At 41.8% G+C, this 27179-nt stretch overlaps 1 protein-coding gene across 1 annotated transcript in view; it reads left to right on the top strand.

Moving 5' to 3' along the window:
• Zn72D (Zinc-finger protein 72D) overlaps positions 1-27179 on the top strand; it is a 362702-nt gene that overhangs the window by 327167 nt on the left and 8356 nt on the right. The window contains exon 13 of the mRNA XM_071686208.1: positions 14568-14724. Coding sequence (XP_071542309.1) covers positions 14568-14724 — 157 coding nt within the window. The remainder of the gene's footprint in view (positions 1-14567; positions 14725-27179) is intronic.

Here is a 27179-nt window from a genome sequence, read left to right as displayed (position 1 = left end):
ACACCCCTGCCGCAAACCTACATTCACTGAGAACCAATCACTTTCCTCTCTTCCTACACGTACACATGCCTTACATCCTCGATAAAAACTTTTCACTGCTTCTAACAACTTGCCTCCCACACCATATATTCTTAATACCTTCCACAGAGCATCTCTATCAACTCTATCATATGCCTTCTCCAGATCCATAAATGCTACATACAAATCCATTTGCTTTTCTAAGTATTTCTCACATACATTCTTCAAAGCAAACACCTGATCCACACATCCTCTACCACTTCTGAAACCGCACTGCTCTTCCCCAATCTGATGCTCTGTACATGCCTTCACCCTCTCAATCAATACCCTCCCATATAATTTACCAGGAATACTCAACAAACTTATACCTCTGTAATTTGAGCACTCACTCTTATCCCCTTTGCCTTTGTACAATGGCACTATGCACGCATTCCGCCAATCCTCAGGCACCTCACCATGAGTCATACATACATTAAATAACCTTACCAACCAGTCAACAATACAGTCACCCCCTTTTTTAATAAATTCCACTGCAATACCATCCAAACCTGCTGCCTTGCCGGCTTTCATCTTCCACAAAGCTTTTACTACCTCTTCTCTGTTTACCAAATCATTTTCCCTAACCCTCTCACTTTGCACACCACCTCGACCAAAACACCCTATATTTGCCACTCTGTCATCAGACACATTCAACAAACCTTCAAAATACTCATTCCATCTCCTTCTCACATCACCACTACTTGTTATCACCTCCCCATTTACGCCCTTCACTGAAGTTCCCATTTGCTCCCTTGTCTTACGCACCCTATTTACCTCCTTCCAGAACATCTTTTTATTCTCCCTAAAATTTACTGATAGTCTCTCACCCCAACTCTCATTTGCCCTTTTTTTCACCTCTTGCACCTTTCTCTTGACCTCCTGTCTCTTTCTTTTATACTTCTCCCACTCAATTGCATTTTTTCCCTGCAAAAATCGTCCAAATGCCTCTCTCTTCTATATATATACATATATATATATATATATATATATATATATATATATATATATATATATATACATATGAAAAATACTTAGAAAAGCAAATGGATTTGTATGTAGCATTTATGGATCTGGAGAAGGCATATGATAGAGTTGATAGAGATGCTCTGTGGAGGGTATTAAGAATATATGGTGTGGGAGGCAAGTTGTTAGAAGGAGTGAAAAGTTTTTATCGAGGATGTAAGGCATGTGTACGTGTAGGAAGAGAGGAAAGTGATTGGTTCTCAGTGAATGTAGGTTTGCGGCAGGGGTGTGTGATGTCGCCATGGTTGTTTAATTTGTTTGTGGATGGGGTTGTTAGGGAGGTGAATGCAAGAGTTTTGGAAAGAGGGGCAAGTATGAAGTCTGTTGGGGATGAGAGAGCTTGGGAAGTGAGTCAGTTGTTGTTCGCTGGTGGCTGATTCATGTGAGAAACTGCAGAAGCTGGTGACTGAGTTTGGTAAAGTGTGTGAAAGAAGAAAGTTAAGAGTAAATGTGAATAAGAGCAAGGTTATTAGGTACAGTAGGGTTGAAGGTCAAGTCAATTGGGAGCTAAGTTTGAATGGAGCAAAACTGGAGGAAGTAAAGTGTTTTAGATATCTGGGAGTGGATCTGGCAGCGGATGGAACCATGGAAGCGGAAGTGGATCATAGGTTGGGGGAGGGGGCGAAAATCCTGGGAGCCTTGAAGAATGTGTGGAAGTCGAGAACATTATCTCGGAAAGCAAAAATGAGTATGTTTGAAGGAATAGTGGTTCCTACAATGTTGTATGGTTGCAAGGCGTGGGCTACGGATAGAGTTGTGCACAGGAGGGTGGATTTACTGGAAATGAGATGTTTGAGGACAATGTGTGGTGTGAGGTGGTTTGATTGAGTAAGTAATGTAAGGGTAAGAGAGATGTGTGGAAATAAAAAGAGCATGGTTGAGAGAGCAGAAGAGGGTGTTTTGAAATGGTTTGGGCACATGGAGAGAATGAGTGAAGAAAGATTGACCAAGAGGATATATGTGTCGGAGGTGGAGGGAACGAGGAGAAGTGGGAGACCAAATTGGAGGTGGAAAGATGGAGTGAAAAAGATTTTGAGTGATCGGGGCCTGAACATGCAGGAGGGTGAAAGGAGGGCAAGGAATTGAGTGAATTGGATCGATGTGGTATACCGGGGTTGACGTGCTGTCAGTGGATTGAATCAGGGCATGTGAAGCGTCTGGGGTAAACCATGGAAAGCTGTGTAGGTATGTATATTAGCGTGTGTGGACGTATGTATATACATGTGTATGGGGGTGGTTTGGGCCATTTCTTTCGTCTGTTTCCTTGCGCTACCTCGCAAACGCGGGAGACCGGCAAAAAAAAAAAAAACGATAAATGTAAGAAATAATTTAGAAAACTGAAACTTCTAGCTTGAAATGAAATTAAAAAAATGAATGTCATAATGGTTCAACCTCTGGGTATGGAAAAGGGAAATGTATAATTTATTTACACAAACGTCAATAGTAGTTTTCATCAATTTAACCACTGTATCATACTGCCTGGTCCACTTCTCTTATCATGAAACTGGAATATTGGCTTATGATGTTTCTCAATTGTCTTCATTACACAAAGTACAACCATATCTTGGATACATGAGGGTAGGTAGTTGGTCATCTGCCATAATAAAGCCTTGACAGACCAAAAGTTTATCTGGACCTCAACATATAAATATATATAAGATGTATGAAAGAAAGAGGCAGGAGGTCAAGAGAAAGGTGCAAGAGGTGAAAAAGAGGGCAAATGAGAGTTGGGGTGAGAGAGTATCATTAAATTTAAGGGAGAATAAAAAGATGTTTTGGAAGGAGGTAAATAAAGTGCATAAGACAAGGGAATCAATGGGAACTTCAGTGAAGGGGGCTAATGGGGAGGTGACAACAAGTATTGGTGATGTGAGAAGTAGATGGAGTGAGTATTTTGAAGGTTTGTTGAATGTGTTTGACGATAGAGTGGCAGGTATAGGATGTTTTGGTCGATGTGGTGTGCAAAGTGAGAAGGTTAGGGAAAATGATTTAGTAAAAAGAGAAGAGGTAGTAAAAGCTTTGTGGAAGATGAAAGCCGGTAAGGCAGTGGGTTTGGATGGTATTGCAGTGGAATTTATTAAAAAAGGGGGTGACTGTGTTGTTGACTGGTTGGTAAGGTTATTTAATGATGTATGACTCATGGTGAGGTGCCTGAGGATTGGCGAAATGCTTGCATAGTGCCATTGTACAAAGGCAAAAAGGATTAAAGTGAGTGCTCAAATTACAGAGGTATAAGTTTGTTGAGTATTCCTGGTAAATTATATGGGAGGGTATTGATTGAGAGGGTGAAGTCATGTACAGAGCATCAGATTGGGGAAGAACAGTGTGGTTTGAGAAGTGGTATAGGATGTGTGGATCAGGTGTTTGCTTTGAAGAATGTATGTGAGAAATACTTAGAAAAGCAAATGGGTTTGTATGTAGCATAAATGGATCTGGAGAAGGCATATGATAAGAGTTGATAGAGATGCTCTGTGGAAGGTATTAAGAATATATGGTGTGGGAGGCAAGTTGTTAGAAGCAGTGAAAAGTTTTTATCAAGGATGTAAGGCATGTGTGCATGTAGGAAGAGAGGAAAGTGATTGGTTCTCAGTGAATGTAGGTTTGCAGCAGGGGTGTGTGATGTCTCCCTGGTTGTTTAATTTGTTTATGGATGGGGTTGTTAGGGAGGTGAATGGAAGAGTTTTGGAAAAGAGGGGCAAGTATGCAGTCTGTTGTGGATGAGAGAGCTTGGGAAGTGAGTCAGTTGTTCGCTGATGATACAGTGCTGGTGGCTGATTCATGTGAGAAACTGCAGAAGCTGGTGACTGAGTTTGGTAAAGTGTGTGAAAGAAGAAAGCTGAGAGTAAATGTGAATAAGAGCAAGGTTATTAGGTACAGTAGGGTTGAGGGTCAAGTCAATTAGGAGGTAAGTTTGAATGGAGAAAAGCTGGAGGAAGTGAAGTGTTTTAGATATCTGGGAGTGGATTTGGCAGCGGATGGTACCATGGGGTGGGGAGGGGGTGAAACTTCTGAGAACGTTGAAAAATATGTAGAAGTCGAGAATATTATCTCGGAAAGCAAAAATGGGTATGTTTGAAGGAATAGTGGTTCCAACAATGTTATATGGTTGTGAGGTGTGGGCTATAAATAGAGTAGTGTGGAGGAGGGTGGATGAGCTGGAAATGAGATGTTTGAGGACAATGTGTGGTTTGATTAAGTAGTAATAGGGTAAGAGAGATGTGTGGTAATAAAAAGAGTGTGGTTGAGTGAGTAGAAGAGTGTGTTTTGAAATGGTTTGGTCACATGGAGAGAATGAGTGAGGAAAGATTGACCAAGAGGATATATGTGTCAGAGGTGGAGGGAACGAGGAGAAGTGGGAGACCAAGTTGGAGGTGGAAAGATGGAGTGAAAAAGATTTTGAGTGATTGGGGTCTGAACATGAAGGAGGGTGAAGGGGTTTGCAAGGAATAGAGTGAACTGGAACGATGTGGTATACCGGGGTCGACGTGCTGTCAATGGATTGAACCAGGTCATGTGAAGCGTCTGGGGTAAACCATGGAAGGTTGTGTGGGGCCTGGATGTGGAAAGGGAGCTGTGGTTTCAGTGCATTATTACATGACAGCTAGAGAATGAGTGTGAACGAATGTGGCCTTTGTTGTCTTTTCCTAGCGCTACCTCGCGCACATGAGGGGGGAGGGGGTTGTTATTGCGTGAGTGGTGGGGTGGCAGTGGGAATGAATAAAGGCAGATAGTATGAATTATGTACATGTGTATATATGTATATGTCTGTGTGTGTATATATATGTATACATTGAGATTTATTGGTATGTATATTTGCGTGTGTGGACATGTATGTATATACATGTGTAATTTGGTGGGTTGGGCCATTCTTTCGTCTGTTTCCTTGTGCTACCTCGCTAACGCAGGAGACAGCGACAAAGCAAAATATATAGAATAAATAATATAAATAATAAATAACATATATTTTTTAATTAGTTAATTTTTTTTTTTCTGGTCATAGGTATGGATGGTTGTGTCACATAATTTGTAAGTAGGGGAGAGCTTGTATTTTGGATGACCAATAGCTACTAACACTGGTCCACTGTTTGTCACACCAATCCACCTCCCCGCTCATGAGGCACTCTCCAATTTCAGTAAAATCTCTTCTCCCAGAGAGCACACACAAGTACTCGTGAGACACTTTAAAAATGAGCCACAAACCTTAACAGGAAGACCATGAAAAACCTACACAAAATCCATCCAGAAAAATTTCCCCACTCACCGTTAAATCCCTCTGTTACAAGTAGTACAATAAAAACCTTCAAAAACTCTCCTGCCATAGGTCCTGACAATATAGTGCTCACCGCTGGAAAATGTAGTTACAAAGAATGAGCTGTGAGTTGAGTGGTCAGGTGTTATGTATGACAAGGAGAGATTGTATGTTTGTGGACAGAATGCCATAGTTCATGTGTGGGTGAGGTAGAAAGAAAAGACTGCTACCTGGGTCAGAGGAGTGCAACTTGACAACCACTGAAGTGTTAGATCGCTACACAGCCATCACTAACCCTCTTGATACTCAGGCGGTTTGTACTGATGATATACCTTCCTGTTTGTTGGCTGCCTACCACCTATTACCGACCTCTCATAGGCTTTACCTCTAAAACTCATTCTAAAGAGAAGTTGCCAAAGGAGCAGATTGTTCTCCAACTTGATTCCTTATCTTCCTTCATAGCCTACCATTACCTCAAGAAAACCAACATAAAACCTTTCCAATATAGGCAACCTCACAATCCCATCACAACCCCATAAGACCACAGTAGCAATATCAAACATACAGGTCTACATGACACAGATGGAATAATGGCTCCCCAGAAAGAGAATGTCTACTTCCCTACTGAAGATTTGTATCACATTTTAACGCCAGATAGACATGAACCCAGCTCACTCCCACCAGTCACCTTCAGTAGACAGGCTCTCCCAATTGTTCTAGGCATCACAATACAACACACAACATTCTCTTCCCACACTAGTAAGATCATCACAAAAGCAGTACAAACAAAATGACCTCAGAGCACTATCTAATGCCTGTTTTGGACAAGAAAAGGAATCCCTCTACATTCTCTCTAAACAATTCATCTGCTACATCTTAAACTATGCTTCACCTTCTTGGTCTTCCATTCTCTCAAAATCAAACATAACAAAGCTGTAAACCACACACTCTAGTCCACTCAGAACAATCTGTGGCTCCCTAGTGACCACAAGCACTCAGTGCTTTATACATTGAAACAGAAATCCTTTTAGTACAGGTCCACCTCAACATGCTTGGCTCTCATTTCTATACAAAAGCACTAAACACCTCCCACCCGAACCACTTTATAACAAACCACCAACCCTAAAGTAGAAATAAAAGGGTTACCTTGCCTCACTCTTCAGTAGCTATGCTCACAGATCAACCCATGCCCGACAAATATGACAGTGTCAAAACACATACACACTAAAATAACCTGACAAGCAAAATATGTCTTAGCTTTCCTACTTAGTCTTCAACTGTACCGACCATGGTTACACCCATCAGAAGCTACACACCCCAGGCAGATATGAGGCACACTTTCACATCAGTTCGCTAGACATCACCCATCCCCACAACACTGCAAACACTGTTTGTGCATATTCCAAGACTTTTCATGCTCACGATGCTACTATCGTCTGCAAATTTACTATTCACTTGCCGTGCACGCCCAGCACATAGACACAAACATCACATCAATTTATGACTAGTGGCCCTAACTAATAGACATGGCCATCTTCCTGACTGCTACTGGAGCCTCATAAAGATAGTATGGAATCCTGGTGGAGGAAGTAAATAAGAATGATGAGAGAAGGAGCAATGAAAGCATTACATAAGGTGCAACGGGTGATTTTGATGATTGAATAGTTAGGAAGAGAATTTGATAGTGAAAGAAAAAGGTATGTGTATGAGCTAGTACATTTTACAGATTGGTTAGTTTGGAAGGGAAGTTTTTAGTGGAGTGGTTTGCCCCTAGCCTTACAGTACTTAAAAATCCATAACCATTTTCTCTGTCCTGTGACAGACTTGGCCACTAGACAGATCTTGTAACATGGTTTTTAAGATCCCTCTGTGGCCATCATGAAGGTTATGATGGATATTTGACCTCATTGCTTCTGGAATAACTAATCTACTTCCTTTTAGATGCGGATTCTTATACACAATCAAGCTGTCCTTCTCAAACCAGTGTTCATAGATAGGATCAAGCAAGTTATCTTCATCCTCTTGCCATCCATCTGTTATGTAATACATGACCAACCTTAATGTCTTCTTTCTGTAGCTCCTAACATATCTCATCCAGATGAGAGTCGGATGCTAGCAAATTAACAAGAACTCTGTGAACTTGCAAATCTCTCTCAACTTGAGACCACCATAGTCATCTTTGATGTTTTAAAGATTTCTTGACAGTACCATCAGTAAAGTAGTAGGTTGTAACATTAGGGAGGAATATTATGTAGACAAATTAGGTAGTAGTAGTTGGTAGGAACATTAGGTTGGAGTCTTTGGAAACACAATGCTAGAGCTGTCTTCTGCTAGTCTCCTGTAAAGGATAAGGTACTAAAGATTAAGAAGCAGCACTAGAGTTCAGCAGTTGTTGTGACACTCTTGCTGTGGCATCTGAGATATAGATAGATAGCATCAGAAGTAACGAATATGTTTCTGGGCACATGTACGGTTGTGTTATCATGTCTCTTTAAGTCTCATTATAAACCTTGACACACACATAGTTAATTCATCAGTCACTTTTGTTGGTAGCATTGGAATCTGTGTTTTGTGGTCTCTGGATTTTAATATTCGCTAACTCCAATAGAAGATCTCGCCAATATTCCATGGCCCAGGTGATAGTAATGCCTCCTTTGATCATTGTTGGTCATTGAACTGCTGGCAAAAGCTGTTGAGTTATCCTCCCCTGATGCCTGTTTGTGAAAAACAGCAGCAGACCCATACTTCCTATCTGCAGAAATATGTTCCTCTAAGGATGTCACACCAAAATTTTGTTAGATGACAAATTTTCTTTGACCTTTCTAAAAGCCTCCACATGGAGTAGGCTCCAGTTATATCCTTTCTTAACGAGTCTCTTTGAGGTTTTTATAATCATGAGGTTGTATAAAGTCTGCTGTGGTTTGACTTTTGGAGGAACCTGATGAGCTGTCTCACAATCAATTACTTGCCCCGGATACTGTGATCTTCATGCTGAAAACACTTATTTATTCATATTTAGAATGAGGTTTTCACACTGAAGAAGCTCCATGATTGCTTGTGGACAATTGTTGTGTTGTACCTGGTTGTTTCAATGATCATTATGTCATCCATATGGCACATTACATTTATTTATTAATTATTTATTGTACTTGATCGTCATTTCCTTCATCAGTAAGGTAGCGCCAGGAAACAGACGAAGAACAACCTTATCCAAATATACACATTATTTTATTATACTTTGTCACTGTCGCCTGCGTTAGCAAGGTAGCACAAGGAAACAGACAAAAGAATGGCCCTACCCACCCACATACTCATGTATATGCTTAAACACCCTCACGCGCATATACATACGTATACATTTCAACATATACATACATACACAGACATATACATATATACACATGTACGTATTCATTCATGCTGCTGCCTTCATCCATTCCTACCACCACCCCGCCACACATGAAATGGCATCCCCTCCCCCCACGTGCACGAGGTAGCACTAGGAAAAGACAACAAAGGCCACATTCATTCACACTCAGTCTCTAACTGTCATGTGTAATGCACTAAAACCACAGGTCCCTCTCCACATCCAGGCCCCACAAAACTTTCCATGGTTTACCCCAGACGCTTCACATGCCCTGGTTCAATCCATTGACAGCACGTCGACCCCAGTATACCACATCATTCCAATTCACTCTATTCCTTGCACACCTTTCACCCTCCTGTATGTTCAAGCCCCAATTGCTCAAAATCGTTTTCATTCCATCCTTCCAACTCCAATTTGGTCTCCCACTTCTCCTCGTTCCCTCCACCTGTGACACGTATATCCTCTTTGTCAATCTTTCCTCACTCATGCTCTCCGTGTGACCAAACCATTTCAATACACCCTCTTCTGCTCTCTCAACCACACATTTTATTACCACACATCTCTCTTACCCTTTCATTACTTACTCAATCAAAACCACCTCACACCACATATTGTCCTCAAACATCCGCACAACCTTACAACCATATAACATTGTTGGAACCACTATTCCTTCAAACATACCCGTTTTTGCTCTCTGAGATAATGTTCTCACCCTCCACACATTCTTTAACGCTCCCAGAACCTTCGCCCCCTCCCCACCCTGTGACTCGCATCCACTGCCAAATCCACTCCCAGATATCTAAAACACTTCACTTCCACCAATTTTTCTCCATTCAAACTTACCTCCCAATTGACTTGCCCTGAACCTAATAAGCTTGATCTTATTCACATCTACTGTCAGCTTTCCTCTTTCACACACTTTACCAAATTCAGTCACCAGCTTCTGCAGTTTCTCACCCAAATCAGCTACCAGCACTGTATCATCAGCAAACAACAACTGACTCACTTCCCAAGTGCTCTTGTCCACAACAGACCATACTTACCCCTCTCTCCAAAACTCTTGCTTTCACTTCCCTAACCACCCCATCCATAAGCAAATTAACCATGGAGACATCACGCACCCCTGCCGCATACCAACATTCACTGGGAACCAGTCACTTTCCTCTCTTCCAACTCATACACATGCCTTACATCCTCGATAAAAACTTTTCACTGCTTCTATCAACTCACCTTCCACACCATATACTCTTAATACTTTCCACAGAGCATCTCTATCAACTCTGTCATATGCCTTTTCCAGATCCTTGAATGCTACATACAAATCCATCTGTCTTTCTAAGTATTTCTCTCATACATTCTTCAAAGCAAACACCTGATCCACACATCCGCTACCACTTTGTTTTCTTTCATACTATTTGCCATTTCCCGCGTTAGCAAGGTAGCGTTAAGAACAGAGGACTGGGCCTCTGAGGGAATATCCTCACCTGGCCTCGTTCTCTGTTCCTTCTTTTGGAAAATCAAAAAAAAAACGAGAGGGGAGGATTTCCAGCCCCCCGCTCCCTCCCCTTTTAGTCACCTTCTACGACACGCAGGGAATACGTGGGAAGTATTCTTTCTCCCCTATCCCCAGGGATAGTTGTTAGTTGTTAGTTTGAGTAATTTCCAGCAAGAGGATTAGCATAATTGGGGCCATGGGATGGTGTGGTTGCAGCCTACTGTAGTCATACTGATGTCCTTGCTATGATCAAGCACTCTGACTCTACAGTTTGAAAAACAAAATCTACCTAACTTACAACTTTATGAATGTTGCCAATTAGGCTTTTTCTGGAAATATTTGAATGCAGAAACTTTGCATGTACCAGCCACAGTGAACTCCTATTATTCAGAGAGACTCCCATGTGTACTAGGTGCAAGTGAATGTGTAAACATGTGAAATAGCTAAAGAAGATAGGGATGTACTTTGGAGAAGATGCAGGTGACTTGACAGCTGGCCAACTTTTCAAAGGTATGAGAGAGCAGGAAATGAGTGTCTTAACAAAGAGGAAGAATGAGGTGAGAAACTGAAAAATACAACTTGAATTATTTGATGATGAGAAAATGTGTGAGTAGTTAGTTCACTGTGGATGGCACAATAAATGAGGTGGAATGGGAGGATATTTTGAAAATCATTAGAATATTTGGAAAAAGACAAAAGTTGGCTTTTGGGGAAGTGTCACGCTTTGAAAATGTTTGGTGCTTATGAAGTTTGCACCCATATTTCATTTTTACAGAAGTGTTCAGAGCCACTTGCCCTGGGTATTTTAGGTGTAGAAATTTTTTTTTCTGATGTTTTACTGCCCAAGATGTAAAACAGAGCAAGTGTTAATGAAAGGAGGCTATGAAATTGCAGTGATCTATGAATGAGTTTCAACAGGCATGTTGACATAATATAATGAAAAAGAAGATTGTAAAGTAAATGGAATATTATTTCAAAAAGGAAAAGCTACCTTATAGAGAGGCAGTATGGGTTAAGAAAAAATAGATTGTGTAACTCATTCTGCATTCTCATACAGTGGAATGAGATCTTTTAGAGAAAATGAGTCAGGTAGGTTGATTGTGTGTTCTTGGAATGCAAAAGCATGTGATGCTATCCCACGCGAAAGTTTGGTATAGAAGCTTTAATTCTCATGCAGGCATAAGGGGGAGACTCCTTGCAGAAGTAAATATTACTTTTATAGAAGGGAATGGTGAGCCTTTTCATCATGGGTTGGGTGCAACCCATGGCAGGCCACGGGAGTCAGGTTGTATGGCAATGTTTATTATTGATCCACATTAATGACGTACCAAAGAGATTGAATTCATGTGTGAATATGCTTGCAAATTGTATTGAAAGCAAGGAATTACCAGGATTGCATCTTTATTCTGATAGCTGTGGACACGCTCCATAGTTGGTCAGATACTTGGTTGATTTAATTTGAAGTTAAGCATATGCAGAGTACTGAGGATGGAACATGGTGAAAGAAATCTTACACATAACAGTAATCTGATCGGAAACTTAATACATGAATGTGTGTGTGTGAGGGACTTTGAGGTCAACATAGTCCCCAACATGCTATCAGAACACCACACAGGGAGGATTATAAAGGAGTGTATGCTGCTTAATAGTAAGTTTGTATATTAATACTTGGCAATTGAAAGTTTTGGTAAAATTTTTACATATTTTATTAGAATTAGTGTGCATCGCAAACTTTGTAACTAACTCATAGAAACATAATTTAAAAGTGATCAGGAGAAGGATGCCTGAAATAACAAAAAGCAGCATTACAGATGGTAAGATTTGCCCACTTTGGAGGGAAGATTTCATTGCACCCCTCAGATATTTAAATCAATTTAACACATGAAAGTGAACAGTTTTTTAAATTTGCCAAAGAAAGAGCAGCAGGAGTTCATTGCATGAACTTTGTCTGATAGAAATATAAAGAAGTGCTTTTTATTATTAGAGCTGTATATGAATGGAGTGAGTCATGAATTTGAGTGTTCATAATACATAAGTTTAAATACACATTTTTTTTTTTTTTTTTATACCTCGTCGCTGTCTCCCGCGTTTGCGAGGTAGCGCAAGGAAACAGACGAAAGAAATGGCCCAACCCCCCCCATACACATGTACATACACACGTCCACACACGCAAATGTACATACCTACACAGCTTTCCATGGTTTACCCCGGACGCTTCACATGCCTTGATTCAATCCACTGACAGCACGTCAACCCCTGTATACCACATCGCTCCAATTCACTCTATTCCTTGCCCTCCTTTCACCCTCCTGCATGTTCAGGCCCCGATCACACAAAATCCTTTTCACTCCATCTTTCCACCTCCAATTTGGTCTCCCTCTTCTCCTCGTTCCCTCCACCTCCGACACATATATCCTCTTGGTCAATCTTTCCTCACTCATTCTCTCCATGTGCCCAAACCATTTCAAAACACCCTCTTCTGCTCTCTCAACCACGCTCTTTTTATTTCCACACATCTCTCTTACCCTTACGTTACTTACTCGATCAAACCACCTCACACCACACATTGTCCTCAAACATCTCATTTCCAGCACATCCATCCTCCTGCGCACAACTCTATCCATAGCCCACGCCTCGCAACCATACAACATTGTTGGAACCACTATTCCTTCAAACATACCCATTTTTGCTTTCCGGGATAATGTTCTTGACTTCCACACATTTTTCAAGGCTCCCAAAATTTTCGCCCCCTCCCCCACCCTATGATCCACTTCCGCTTCCATGGTTCCATCCGCTGCCAGATCCACTCCCAGATATCTAAAACACTTCACTTCCTCCAGTTTTTCTCCATTCAAACTCACCTCCCAATTGACTTGACCCTCAACCCTACTGTACCTAATAACCTTGCTCTTATTCACATTTACTCTTAACTTTCTTCTTCCACACACTTTACCAAACTCCGTCACCAGCTTCTGCAGTTTCTCACATGAATCTGCCACCAGCGCTGTATCATCAGCGAACAACAACTGACTCACTTCCCAAGCTCTCTCATCCCCAACAGACTTCATACTTGCCCCTCTTTCCAAGACTCTTGCATTTACCTCCCTAACAACCCCATCCATAAACAAATTAAACAACCATGGAGACATCACACACCCCTGCCGCAAACCTACATTCACTGAGAACCAATCACTTTCCTCTCTTCCTACACGTACACATGCCTTACGTCCTCGATAAAAACTTTTCACGGCTTCTAACAACTTGCCTCCCACACCATATATTCTTAATACCTTCCACAGAGCATCTCTATCAACTCTATCATATGCCTTCTCCAGATCCATAAATGCTACATACAAATCCATTTGCTTTTCTAAGTATTTCTCACATACATTCTTCAAAGCAAACACCTGATCCACACATCCTCTACCACTTCTGAAACCACACTGCTCTTCCCCAATCTGATGCTCTGTACATGCCTTCACCCTCTCAATCAATACCCTCCCATATAATTTACCAGGAATACTCAACAAACTTATACCTCTGTAATTTGAGCACTCACTCTTATCCCCTTTGCCTTTGTACAATGGCACTATGCACGCATTCCGCCAATCCTCAGGCACCTCACCATGAGTCATACATACATTAAATAACCTTACCAATCAGTCAACAATACAGTCACCCCCTTTTTTAATAGATTCCACTGCAATACCATCCAAACCTGCTGCCTTGCCGGCTTTCATCTTCCGCAAAGCTTTTACTACCTCTTCTCTGTTTACCAAATCATTTTCCCTAACCCTCTCACTTTGCACACCACCTCGACCCAAACACCCTATATCTGCCACTCTGTCATCAGACACATTCAACAAACCTTCAAAATACTCATTCCATCTCCTTCTCACATCACCACTACTTGTTATCACCTCCCCATTTACGCCCTTCACTGAAGTTCCCATTTGCTCCCTTGTCTTACGCACCCTATTTACCTCCTTCCAGAACATCTTTTTATTCTCCCTAAAATTTACTGATAGTCTCTCACCCCAACTCTCATTTGCCCTTTTTTTCACCTCTTGCACCTTTCTCTTGACCTCCCGTCTCTTTCTTTTATACATCTCCCACTCAATTGCATTTTTTCCCTGCAAAAATCGTCCAAATGCCTCTCTCAAAAAAGTTCAAGAGATGGGGCTTCATAAGAGTAGGACTATCTCCATGTATGCTACAGATAATGTAGATGATTTTCTGTGCATGCTTACATAAACACACATGCACACACAATTTTTTTTTATGTTATGACTAACCACAGCCCTTTTCTGTTTCTTTGGATTTTGACTAAAGAACAATTGACTAAGTAATTGTTTGTTGATTTTGTTTAATTTCAGCATGCTCTGCGGTTAATAGCATTCCGCCAAATACACAAAGTGCTTGGAATGGATCCAATTCCTCCACCGAAATTCCAGCGGGGAGGACGCTTCACTCGTAAAAGGAGACGTGATAATTCCACTGGCGAGGGTAATGACTCCGAGGGTGAGTTAGACGGTAGGCATTGAAACTTTTTTCCTTTTCCCCCCCTCTTTTTTTTTAAGTATTGTGCTTATGTTCCCTCATAACCATCAAAATTATTGGTTTCTGCTCTATATGCTGGAGCTTAATAATTGAGTGTGACATTAAGGTTTCTGTCTTAACTCCTCCATGTCTTCATCATGTGCCTAAATCAATTTGGTAGTACCTTTCTGCTGTTTGATTTGATGATTCTTTGTTTGTCATGTGATCTGCTTTCATTCTTGGGTGTATTGGTTCATTTGTTCAAACTTTGTGTGTATACTATATTCAGTTCAGTTTGAAAAAGTTCTTCTGCCATGTTTGTATTTTAGTATTCAAATTCCATTTAAAGAAGAGAAATTCAAGATCAGTTTCAGGGTATATATTATTTTGATATCTTGGAAAAGTTCTAAAAAGAATTTATGCGGGATTTGATAAATTGTTGGTCCTGTACCTTTCTGATGTTCATAACACAAGGTTCATAGAATTAAAATTTGAAGGCTCAGGGCTCTGTGTTTCTCAGACCCTGAGGTATGTCTCTCCCAGTAGTATAGGAATGCCAGACATTTGATTTAGCCTTTTCTTTCTTATTTGTTCACTGATTTTCACATTAGAGGTATCACCAGGAGCAGAGGAAGAAAGGGCCTCATTCTTTCACATCCATTCTCTAGCAGTCTCACTATGCACAAGCAGACCCCACAGACCATTTGCTTGGTTCCCCTGGCTGCTTCATATGCTTTGATTCAGCCCATTGACTGCATGTCTCGACTTGTATCCACATGTCTCAGTTCAATCTTATTTGCATGCCATTCACCCATCAACATGTTCATGTACCAAGCACTCAAAATCTTTTTCACTCCTTCCATCCACATTTGGGTCACCCTCTCCACTTCTGACATGTGCATCCTCTTTGTCAACCTCTCCTCACTTATTCTTTCCATGTGTCCAAACCATATCAGTATACCCTTTCCAGCTCTCTCAACCATACTTTTATTACCATAACTCTACCTATTCTTTCATCAGCATATAAGTTGGTGAGTGCCACACACAAGCCACATCACCATGGCAAAATCTTGTCATAGATGTAGATGGGTAGATGTGAGAGGAAGGCTGCCTGTGACATGGGGAAAAAAGTGGAAGAATACTGGAGGAGAGAAATGGGGGAAAGAATACATGTAATAGTGTATGCGAGGGAGGCATGTAAGGACAGGTATAAGTGGAGACTTGCTATGACCACCCCCTTAATTTGAGTACCCAGAGAGAAAAGATGTCAAAGATATAAATGGATAGATATAGGTAGGTAGGTACCCAGTCGTTACTTAAACGATCAGCTCTTCTCACACCACGTATTGTCCTTAGATATTTATTTTCCAACACATTCACCCTTGCCCTTAGATTCTCTTCTATAGTGTATGCCTCTCATCCACACATCATTGGGACTACTGTACCTTAATACAAAACCATTTTTGCGCTCTCAGTTAGTGACAACTCTCTCTACACATTCCTAAATGCTTCCAGAACCTTTGCCCTTTCACCAACCTGATGACTCACCTTCACTGCCATGGTTTTGTTTGTTGCCGTGTCCACTTCCATGTATCTAAAGTACTTAATTTTTCTCAAGGTTTTCTGCTTTCAAACTCCACCCCAACTAACTAGTCTCTGCACTGCTAAACCTGATAACCTTCCTTCTTTTCACATTTACTCTTAACTTTTTCCTCTCATGTACTCTCCTGAAGTAAGAAAATAACTTCTACAATTTATTTGAATCTGTCCTCAGTGCCATATCATCAGCAAACAACTGACTTGTATGGAGAAGAGTGGATGTGTTGGAAATGAAATGTTTGAGGACAGTATGTGGTGTGAGGCGATTTGATCAAGTAAGTTATGAAAAGGTAAGAGAGATGTGTGGTAATAAAAAGTGTGGTTGAGAGAGCAGAAGAGTGGATGTTGAAATGGTTTGGACATATGGAGAGAATGAGTGAGGAAAGGTTGACAAAGAGGATATATATATGTTGGGTGGAGGAAACGAGAAGTGGTGGACCAAGTTGGAGGTGGAAGGATGGAGTGAAAAAGATTTTGAGTAATAGGAGACTGAACATACAGGAGGATGAGAGGCATGCAAAGAATAGAGTGAATTGGATCGATGTGGTATACCAGGGTCGATGTGCTGTCAATGGAATGAACCAGGGCAGATGAAACGTCTGGGGTAAATCATGGAAAGGTCTGTTGGTCCTGGATGTGGATAGAGAGCTGTGGTTTCGGTGCATTACACACGACAGCTAGTGACTGAGTGGAAACAAATGTGGCCTACACACACACACACAGGTGTTACCTCGCTGAAGCAGGGAACAGCGATGCTGTTGTCTTTGGGATGGGATATCACCAGGAATGGATGAAGGCAAGCAAGTTTGAATATGTATATGTTTTTGTATGTATGTATGTATGTATGTGTGTATATGTTCATATGTATGTGTGTGGGAGTTTATGTATATATTTGTGTATATGAGTGGATGGGCTGTTCTTTGTCTCTTTCCTAGTTCTACCTTGCTGACACGTGAAATGGCAGGTAAGTTTAATAATGATTATAATAATCATCATTATTATATATGGTAGAGTTGATAGAGATGCTCTGTGGAAGGTATTAAGAATATATGGTGTGGGAGGCAAGTTGTTAGAAGCAGTGAAAAGTTTTTATCGAGGATGTAAGGCATGTGTACGTAGGAAGAGAGGAAAGTGATTGGTTCTCAGTGAATGTAGGTTTGCGGCAGGGGTGTGTGATGTCTCCATGGTTGTTTAATTTGTTTATGGATGGGGTTGTTAGGGAGGTGAATGCAAGAGTTTTGGAAAGAGGGGCAAGTATGAAGTCTGTTGGGGATGAGAGAGCTTGGGAAGTGAGTCAGTTGTTGTTCACTGATGATACAGCGCTGGTGGCTGATTCATGTGAGAAACTGCAGAAGCTGGTGACTGAGTTTGGTAAAGTGTGTGAAAGAAGAAAGTTAAGAGTAAATGTGAATAAGAGCAAGGTTATTAGGTACAGTAGGGTTGAGGGTCAAGTCAATTGGGAGGTGAGTTTGAATGGAGAAAAACTGGAGGAAGTGAAGTGTTTTAGATATCTGTGAGTGGATCTGGCAGCGGATGGAACCATGGAAGCGGAAGTGGATCATAGGGTGGGGGAGGGGGCGAAAATTCTGGGAGCCTTGAAGAATGTGTGGAAGTCGAGAACATTATGTCGGAAAGCAAAAATGGGTATGTTTGAAGGAATAGTGGTTCCAACAATGTTGTATGGTTGCGAGGCGTGGGCTATGGATAGAGTTGTGCGCAGGAGGATGGATGTGCTGGAAATGAGATGTTTGAGGACAATGTGTGGTGTGAGGTGGTTTGATCGAGTAAGTAACGTAAGGGTAAGAGAGATGTGTGGAAATAAAAAGAGCGTGGTTGAGAGAGCAGAAGAGGGTGTTTTGAAATGGTTTGGGCACATGGGGAGAATGAGTGAGGAAAGATTGACCAAGAGGATATATGTGTCGGAGGTGGAGGGAACGAGGAGAAGAGGGAGACCAAATTGGAGGTGGAAAGATGGAGTGAAAAAGATTTTGTGTGATCGGGGCCTGAACATGCAGGAGGGTGAAAGGAGGGCAAGGAATAGAGTGAATTGGAGCGATGTGGTATACCGGGGTTGACGTGCTGTCAGTGGATTGAATCAGGGCATGTGAAGTGTCTGGGGTAAACCATGGAAAGCTGTGTAGGTATGTATATTTGCGTGTGTGGGCGTATGTATATACATGTGTATGGGGTGGGTTGGGCCATTTCTTTCGTCTGTTTCCTTGCGCTACCTCGCAAACGCGGGAGACAGCGACAAAGAAAAAAAAAAATTTATTATTATTACCACTATACTTAATTGATGTCTCTTGCGTTAACGAGGTAACACAAGAAAACAGACAAAAGAATGGCCCAACCCACCCACCCACATACACATGTATATGCATAAATGCGCACATATACATACCTATACATACCTTTATATACACATGTACATATTCATACTTGCTGCCTTCATCCATTCCTCTCGCCACCCTGCCACACATGAAATAGCATTCCTCTCTCTCTCTCTCTCTCTCTCTCTCTCTCTCTCTCTCTCTCTCTCTCTCTCTCTCTCTCTCTCTCTCTCTCTCTCTCTCTCTCTCTCTCTAGGATACTATTTCGTGTGTGTCTCTCGGGAGGATACTATTTCATGTGTGGTGGGGTGGCGACAGGAATGGATGAAGGCAGCAAGTAAGAATATGTATGTGCGTATATGTATGTATACATTGAAATGTATGTGGATGTATATGTGCATGTGTGGGCATTTATGTATATACATGTGGGTGGGAATGGGCCATTCTTCATCTGTTTCCTTGTGCTACCTCACTAATGCGGGAGACGGCGATTAAGTATAATGAATATAAATAAATGATGATGAAAGAATTTTGTATGTATATTTTGATAATTATATGTATGTATATCCCTGGGGCTAGGGGAGAAAGAGTACTTCCAACATATTGCTTCTGTGTCGTAGAAGATGATTAAAATGGGTAGGAGCACGAGGCTGGACACACACACATACACACCCAGTTTTACTTTTCCAGTAGAATGAATAGCGTCAGCAAGGTAGCATTAGGAAACAGATGAAGAATGGTCCATCCACTCATATACACATATATACATATATACATAACATTTATACATAAACATATCAACATATACACATATACATACGCAGAAAATGAAACACGGGGAAAATGAAACACGTTAAGTTCCCAAGTGCACTTTCGTGTAATGATCACATCATCAGGGGAGACACGAGAGAGAAATATAATAGTCAGTTGATACACATCGAAGAGACGAAATATGCAGGTGTATATGAGTGGATGGGCCATTCTTTGACTGTTTTCTGGCACTACCTTGCTGACATGGGAAATGGCGTGAAGTATAATAATAATAATAATAATAATAATAATAATAATAATAATAATAATAATTGGGAGGTAAGTTTGAATGGAGAAAAACTGAAGGAAGTAAAGTGTTTTAGATATCTGGGAGTGGATCTGGCAGCGGATGGAACCATGGAAGCGGAAGTGAATCATAGGGAGGGGGAGGGGGCGAAAATCCTGGGAGCCTTGAAGAATGTTTGGAAGTCGAGAACATTGTCTCCAAAAGCAAAAATGGGTATGTTTGAAGGAATAGTGGTTCCAACAATGTAGTATGGTTGCGAGGCGTGGGCTATGGATAGAGTTGTGCGCAGGAGGGTGGATGTGCTGGAAATGAGATGTTTGAGGACAATATGTGGTGTGAGGTGGTTTGATCAAGTAAGTAATGTAAGGGTAAGAGAGATGTGTGGAAATAAAAAGAGCATGGTTGAGAGAGCAGAAGAGGGTGTTTTGAAATGGTTTGGGCACACACATGGAGAGAATGAGTGAGGAAAGATTGACCAAGAGGATATATGTGTTGGAGGTGGAGGGAACGAGGAGAAGTGGGAGACCAAACTGGAGGTGGAAAGATGGAGTGAAAAAGATTTTGAGTGATCGGGGCCTGAACATGCAGGAGGGTGAAAGGCGGGCAAGGAATAGAGTGAATTGGATCGATGTGGTATACCAGGGTCGACGTGCTGTCAATGGATTGAATCAGGGCATGTGAAGCGTCTGGGGTAAACCATGGAAAGTTCTGTGGGGCCTGGATGTGGAAAGGGAGCTGTGGTTTCGGGCATTATTACATGACAGCTAGAGACTGAGTGTGAACGAATGGGGCCTTTGTTGTCTTTTCCTAGCGCTACCTCGCACACATGAGGGGGGAGGGGGATGTTATTCCATGTGTGGCGAGGTGGTGATGGGAATAAATAAAGGCAGGCAGTATGAATTATGTACATGTGTATATATGTATATGTCTGTGTGTGTATATATATGTGTACATTGAGATGTATAGGTATGTATACTTGCGTGTGTGGACGTGTATGTATATACATGTGTATGGGGGTGGGTTGGGCCATTTTTTTCGTCTGTTTCCTTGGGCTACCTCGCAAACGCGGGAGACAGCGACAAAGCAAAATAAAAAAAAAATACATACGCAGACATATATATACACATGTACATATTCATACTTGCTTGCCTTCATCCATTCCTGTCGCTACCCTGTCCTACAGGAAACAGCACTGGTACCCCTGCTTCAGTGAGGTAGCGCCAGGGAGACAGACAAAAAAGGCCACGTTCATTCACACTCAGTCTCTAACTGTCATGTGTAATACACTGAAACCACAGTTCCCCATCCACATCCAGGCCCCACAGACCTTTCCATGGTTTACTCCAGATGTTCTGCATGCACTGCTTCAGTCCATTGACAGCATGTCAGCTGCAGAATACCACATTGTTCTTATTTATTATTTATTATACATTATCGCTGTCTCCCGCATTAGCAAGGTAGCACAAGGAAACAGATCAAAGAAAGGCCCAACCCACCCACATGCACACGTATATACATACACGTCCACATACGCACACCTATACATATATATATATTATTTATTTATTTTATTATACTTTGTCGCTGTCTCCCGCGTTTGCGAGGTAGCGCAAGGAAACAGACGAAGGAAATGGCCCAACCCCCCCCCCATACACATGTATATACATACGTCCACACACGCAAATATACATACCTACACAGCTTTCCATGGTTTACCCCAGACGCTTCACATGCCCTGCTTCAATCCACTGACAGCACGTCAACCCCGGTATACCACATCGCTCCAATTCACTCTATTCCTTGCCCTCCTTTCACCCTCCTGCATGTTCAGGCCCCAATCACACAAAATCTTTTTCACTCCATCTCTCCACCTCCAATTTGGTCTCCCTCTTCTCCTTGTTCCCTCCACCTCCGACACATATATCCTCTTGGTCAATCTTTCCTCACTCATCCTCTCCATGTGCCCAAACCACTTCAAAACACCCTCTTCTGCTCTCTCAACCACGCTCTTTTTATTTCCACACATCTCTCTTACCCTTACGTTACTCACTCGATCAAACCACCTCACACCACACATTGTCCTCAAACATCTCATTTCCAGCACATCCATCCTCCTGCGCACAACTCTATCCATAGCCCTCGCCTCGCAACCATACAACATTGTTGGAACCGCTATTCCTTCAAACATACCCATTTCTGCTTTCCGAGATAATGTTCTCGACTTCCACACATTCTTCAAGGCCCCCAGGATTTTCGCCCCCTCCCCCACCCTATGATCCACTTCCGCTTCCATGGTTCCATCCGCTGCCAGATCCACTCCCAGATATCTAAAACACTTCACTTCCTCCAGTTCTTCTCCATTCAAACTCACCTCCCAATTGACTTGACCCTTAACCCTACTGTACCTAATAACCTTGCTCTTATTCACATTTACTCTTAACTTTCTTCTTCCACACACTTTTCCAAACTGTCACCAGCTTCTGCAGTTTCTCACATGAATCAGCCACCAGCGCTGTATCATCAGTGAACAACAACTGACTCACTTCCCAAGCTCTCTCATCCCCAACAGACTTCATACTTGCCCCTCTTTCCAAAGCTCTCGCATTTACCTCCCTAACAACCCCATCCATAAACAAATTAAACAACCATGGAGACATCACACACCCCTGCCGCAAACCTACATTCACTGAGAACCAATCACTTTCCTCTCTTCCTACACGTACACATGCCTTACATCCTCAATAAAAACTTTTCACTGCTTCGAACAACTTTCCTCCCACACCATATATTCTTAATACCTTCTACAGAGCATCTCTATCAACTCTTATCATATGCCTTCTCCAGATCCATAAATGCTACATACAAATCCATTATATATATATATATATATATATATATATATATATATATATATATATATATATATGTATATATATATATATATATATTTTTTTTTTTTTTTTTTTTTGCTGTCTCCCGCATTTGCGAGGTAGCGCAAGGAAACAGATGAAAGAAATGGCCCAACCCACCCCTATACACGTGTATATACATACGTCCACACACGCAAATATACATACCTACACAGCTTTCCATGGTTTACCCCAGACGCTTCACATGCCTTGATTCAATCCACTGACAGCACGTCAACCCCGGTATACCACATCGCTCCAATTCACTCTATTCCTTGCCCTCCTTTCACCCTCCTGCATGTTCAGGCCCCGATCACACAAAATCTTTTTCACTCCATCTTTCCACCTCCAATTTGGTCTCCCTCTTCTCCTATATATATATATAGTGATGGGTGATTTGAATGCAAATGTGAGTAATGTGGCAGTTGAGGGAATAATTGGTATACATGGGGTGTTCAGTGTTGTAAATGGAAATGGTGAAGAGCTTGTAGATTTATGTGCTGAAAAAGGACTGGTGCTTGGGAATACCTGGTTTAAAAAGCGAGATATACATAAGTATACGTATGTAAGTAGGAGAGATGGCCAGGGAGCGTTATTGGATTACGTGTTAATTGACAGGCGCGCGAAAGAGAGACTTTTGGATGTTGATGTGCTTAGAGGTGCAACTGGAGGGATGTCTGATCATTATCTTGTGGAGGCTAAGGTGAAGATTTATATGGGTTTTCAGAAAAGAAGAGTGAATGTTGGGGTGAAGAGGGTGGTGAGAGTAAGTGAGCTTAGGAAGGAGACTTGTGTGAGGAAGTACCAGGAGAGACTGAGTACAGAATGGAAAAAGGTGAGAACAATGGAAGTAAGGGGAGTGGGGGAGGAATGGGATGTATTTAGGGAATCAGTGATGGATTGCGCAAAAGATGCTTGTGGCATGTGAAGCATGGGAAGTGGGTTGATTAGAAAGGGTAGTGAGTGGTGGGATGAAGAAGTAAGATTATTAGTGAAAGAGAAGAGAGAGGCATTTGGACGATTTTTGCAGGGAAAAAATGCAATTGAGTGGGAGATGTATAAAAGAAAGAGACAGGAGGTCAAGAGAAAGGTGCAAGAGGTGAAAAAGAGGGCAAATGAGGTTTGGGGTGAGAGAGTATCATTAAATTTTAGGGAGAATAAAAAGATGTTCTGGAAAGAGGTAAATAAAGTGCGTAAGACAAGGGAGCAAATGGGAACTTCAGTGAAGGGCACAAATGGGGAGGTGATAACAAGTAGTGGTGATGTGAGAAGGAGATGGAGTGAGTATTTTGAAGGTTTGTTGAATGTGTTTGATGATAGAGTGGCAGATATAGGGTGTTTTGGTCGAGGTGGAGTGCAAAGTGAGAGGGTAAGGTAAAATGATTTGGTAAACAGAGAGGAGGTAGTAAAAGTGTGGAAGATGAAAGCCGGCAAGGGCAGCAGGTTTGGATGGTATTGCAGTGGAATTTATTAAAAAAGGGGGTGACTGTATTGTTGACTGGTTGGTAAGGCTATTTAATGTATGTATGACTCATGGTGAGGTGCCTGAGGATTGGCGGAATGCATGCATAGTGCCATTGTACAAAGGCAAAGGGGATAAGAGTGAGTGCTCAAGTTACAGAGGTATAAGTTTGTTGAGTATTCCTGGTAAATTATATGGGAGGGTATTGATTGAGAGGGTGAAGGCATGTACAGAGCATCATATTGGGGAAGAGCAGTGTGGTTTCGGAAGTGGTAGAGGATGTGTGGATCAGGTGTTTGCTTTGAAGAATGTATGTGAGAAATACTTAGAAAAGCAAATGGATTTGTATGTAGCATTTATGGATCTGGAGAAGGCATATGATGGAGTTGATAGAGATGCTCTGTGGAAGTTATTAAGAATATATGGTGTGGGAGGCAAGTTGTTAGAAGCAGTGAAAAGTTTTTATCAAGGATGTAAGGCATGTGTACGTGTAGGAAGAGAGGAAAGTGATTGGTTCTCAGTGAATGTAGGTTTGCGGCAGGGGTGTGTGATGTCTTCATGGTTGTTTAATTTGTTTATAGATGGGGTTGTTAGGGAGGTGAATGCAAGAGTTTTGGAACGTGGGGCAAGTATGAAGTCTGTTGGGGATGAGAGAGCTTGAGAAGTGAGTCAGTTGTTGTTCGCTGATGATACAGCGCTGGTGGCTGAATCATGTGAGAAACTGCAGAAGCTGTGACTGAGTTTGGTAAAGTGTGTGAAAGAAGAAAGTTAAGAGTAAATGTGAATAAGAGCAAGGTTATTAGGTACAGTAGGGTTGAGGGTCAAGTCAGCTGGGAGGTAAGTTTGAATGGAGAAAAACTGGAGGAAGTAAAGTGTTTTAGATATCTGGGAGTGGATCTAGCAGCGGATGGAACCACGGAAGCGGAAGTGAATCATAGGGTGTGGGAGGGGGCGAAAATCCTGGGAGCCTTGAAGAATGAGTGGAAGTCGAGAACATTACCTCGGAAAGCAAAAATGGGTATGTTTGAAGGAATAGTGGTTCCAATAATGTTGTATGGTTGCGAGGCGTGGGCTATGGATAGAGTTGTGCGCAGGAGGGTGGATGTGCTGGAAATGAGATGTTTGAGGACAATGTGTGGTGTGAGGTGGGTTGATCGAGTAAGTAATGTAAGGGTAAAAGAGATGTGTGGAAATAAAAAGAGCGTGGTTGAGAGAGCAGAAGAGGGTGTTTTGAAATGGTTTGGGCACATGGAGAGAATGAGTGAGGAAAGATTTACCAAGAGGATATATGTGTCGGAGGTGGAGGGAACGAGGAGAAGTGGGAGACCAAATTGGAGGTGGAAAGATGGAGTGAAAAAGATTTTGAGTGATCGGGGCCTGAACATGCAGGAGGGTGAAAGGCGTGCAAGGAATAGAGTGAATTGGATCGATGTGGTATACTGGGGTTGACGTGCTGTCAGTGGATTGAATCAGGGCATGTGAAGCGTCTGGGGTAAACCATGGAAAGTTGTGTGGGGCCTGGATGTGGAAAGGGAGCTGTGGTTTCAGGCATTATTGCATGACAGCTAGAGACTGAGTGTGAACGAATGGGGCCTTTGTTGTCTTTTCCTAGCGCTACCTCGCACACATGAGGGGGGAGGGGGATGGTATTCCATGTGTGGCGAGGTGGCGATGGGAATGAATAAAGGCAGATAGTGTGAATTGTGTGCATGGGTATATATGTATGTGTCTGTGTGTGTATATATATGTGTACATTGAGATATATAGGTATGTATATTTGCGTGTGTGGACGTGTATGTATATACATGTGTATGGAGGTGGGTTGGGCCATTTCTTTCGTCTGTTTCTTTGCGCTACCTCACAAACGCGGGAGACAGCAACAAAGCAAAATAGATAAATGAAATAAATAAATACATACATACATACATGCATAGACATATACAGACAAAAAAGGCCACATTCATTCACACTCAGTCTCTAACTGTCATGTGTAATACACTGAAATCACAGCTCCCTATCCACATCCAGGCCCCACAGACCTTTCCGTGGTTAACCCAGATGTTTTGCATGCACTGGTTTGTTGAATGTGTTTGATGATAGAGTGGCAGATATAGGGTATTTTGGTCAAGGATGTGTGCAAAGTAAGAGGGTTTGGGAGAATGATATGGTAAACAGAGATGAGGAAGGAAAAGCTTTGCAGAAGACGAAAGCCAGCAAGGCATTGGGTTTGGATGGTATTGCAGTGGAATTTATGAAAAAAGGGGTAACTATTGTTGACTGGTTGGTAAAGTTATTTATTAATGTATGTATGACTCATGGTGAGGTTCTTGAGAATTGGCGGAATGCTTGCATAGTGCCATTGTACAAAGGCAAAGGGGATAAAAGTGAGTGCTCAAATTACAGAGGTACAAGTTTATTGAGTATTCCTGGGAAATTATATGGGAGGGTATTGATTGAGAGGGTGAAGGCATGTACAGAGGATCAGATTGGGGAAGAACAGTGTGGTTTCATAAGTGGTAGAGGGTGTGTGAAGAACAGGTGTTTGATTTGAAGAAATTATGAGAAATACTTAGAAGAGCAAATGGATTTGTATGTAGCATTTATGGATCTGGAGAAGGCATATGATAGAGTTGATAGAGATGCTCTGTAGAAGGTATTAAGAATATATGGTGTGGGAGGCAAGTTATTAGAAGCAGTGAAAAGTTTTTATCGAGGATGTAAGGCATGTGTACGAGTAGGAAGAGAGGAAAATGATTGGTTCTCGGTGAATGTTGGTTTGCGGCAGGGATGCGTGATGTCTCCATGTTTGTTTAATTTGTTTATGGATGGGGTTGTTAGGGAGGTGAATGCAAGAGTTTTGGAAAGAGGGGCAAGTATGCAGTCTGTTGTGGATGAGAGACCTTGGGAAGTGAGTCAGTTGTTGTTTGCTGATGATACAGCGCTGGTGGCTGATTCATGTGAGAAACTGCAGAAGCTGGTGACTGAGTTTGGTAAAGTGTGTGAAAGAAGAAAGCTGAGAGTAAATTTGAAAAAGAGCAGGGTTATTAGGTACAGTAGGGTACAGCGCTGGTGGCTGATTCAGGTGAGAAACT

The sequence above is a fragment of the Panulirus ornatus genome, chromosome 41 (assembly GCF_036320965.1).
Source record: "Panulirus ornatus isolate Po-2019 chromosome 41, ASM3632096v1, whole genome shotgun sequence".
NCBI classification, from domain to species: Eukaryota; Metazoa; Arthropoda; class Malacostraca; order Decapoda; family Palinuridae; genus Panulirus; species Panulirus ornatus.
Note: the sequence above shows the minus strand (reverse complement) of the source record. Positions and strands in the feature narration are given on the sequence as shown.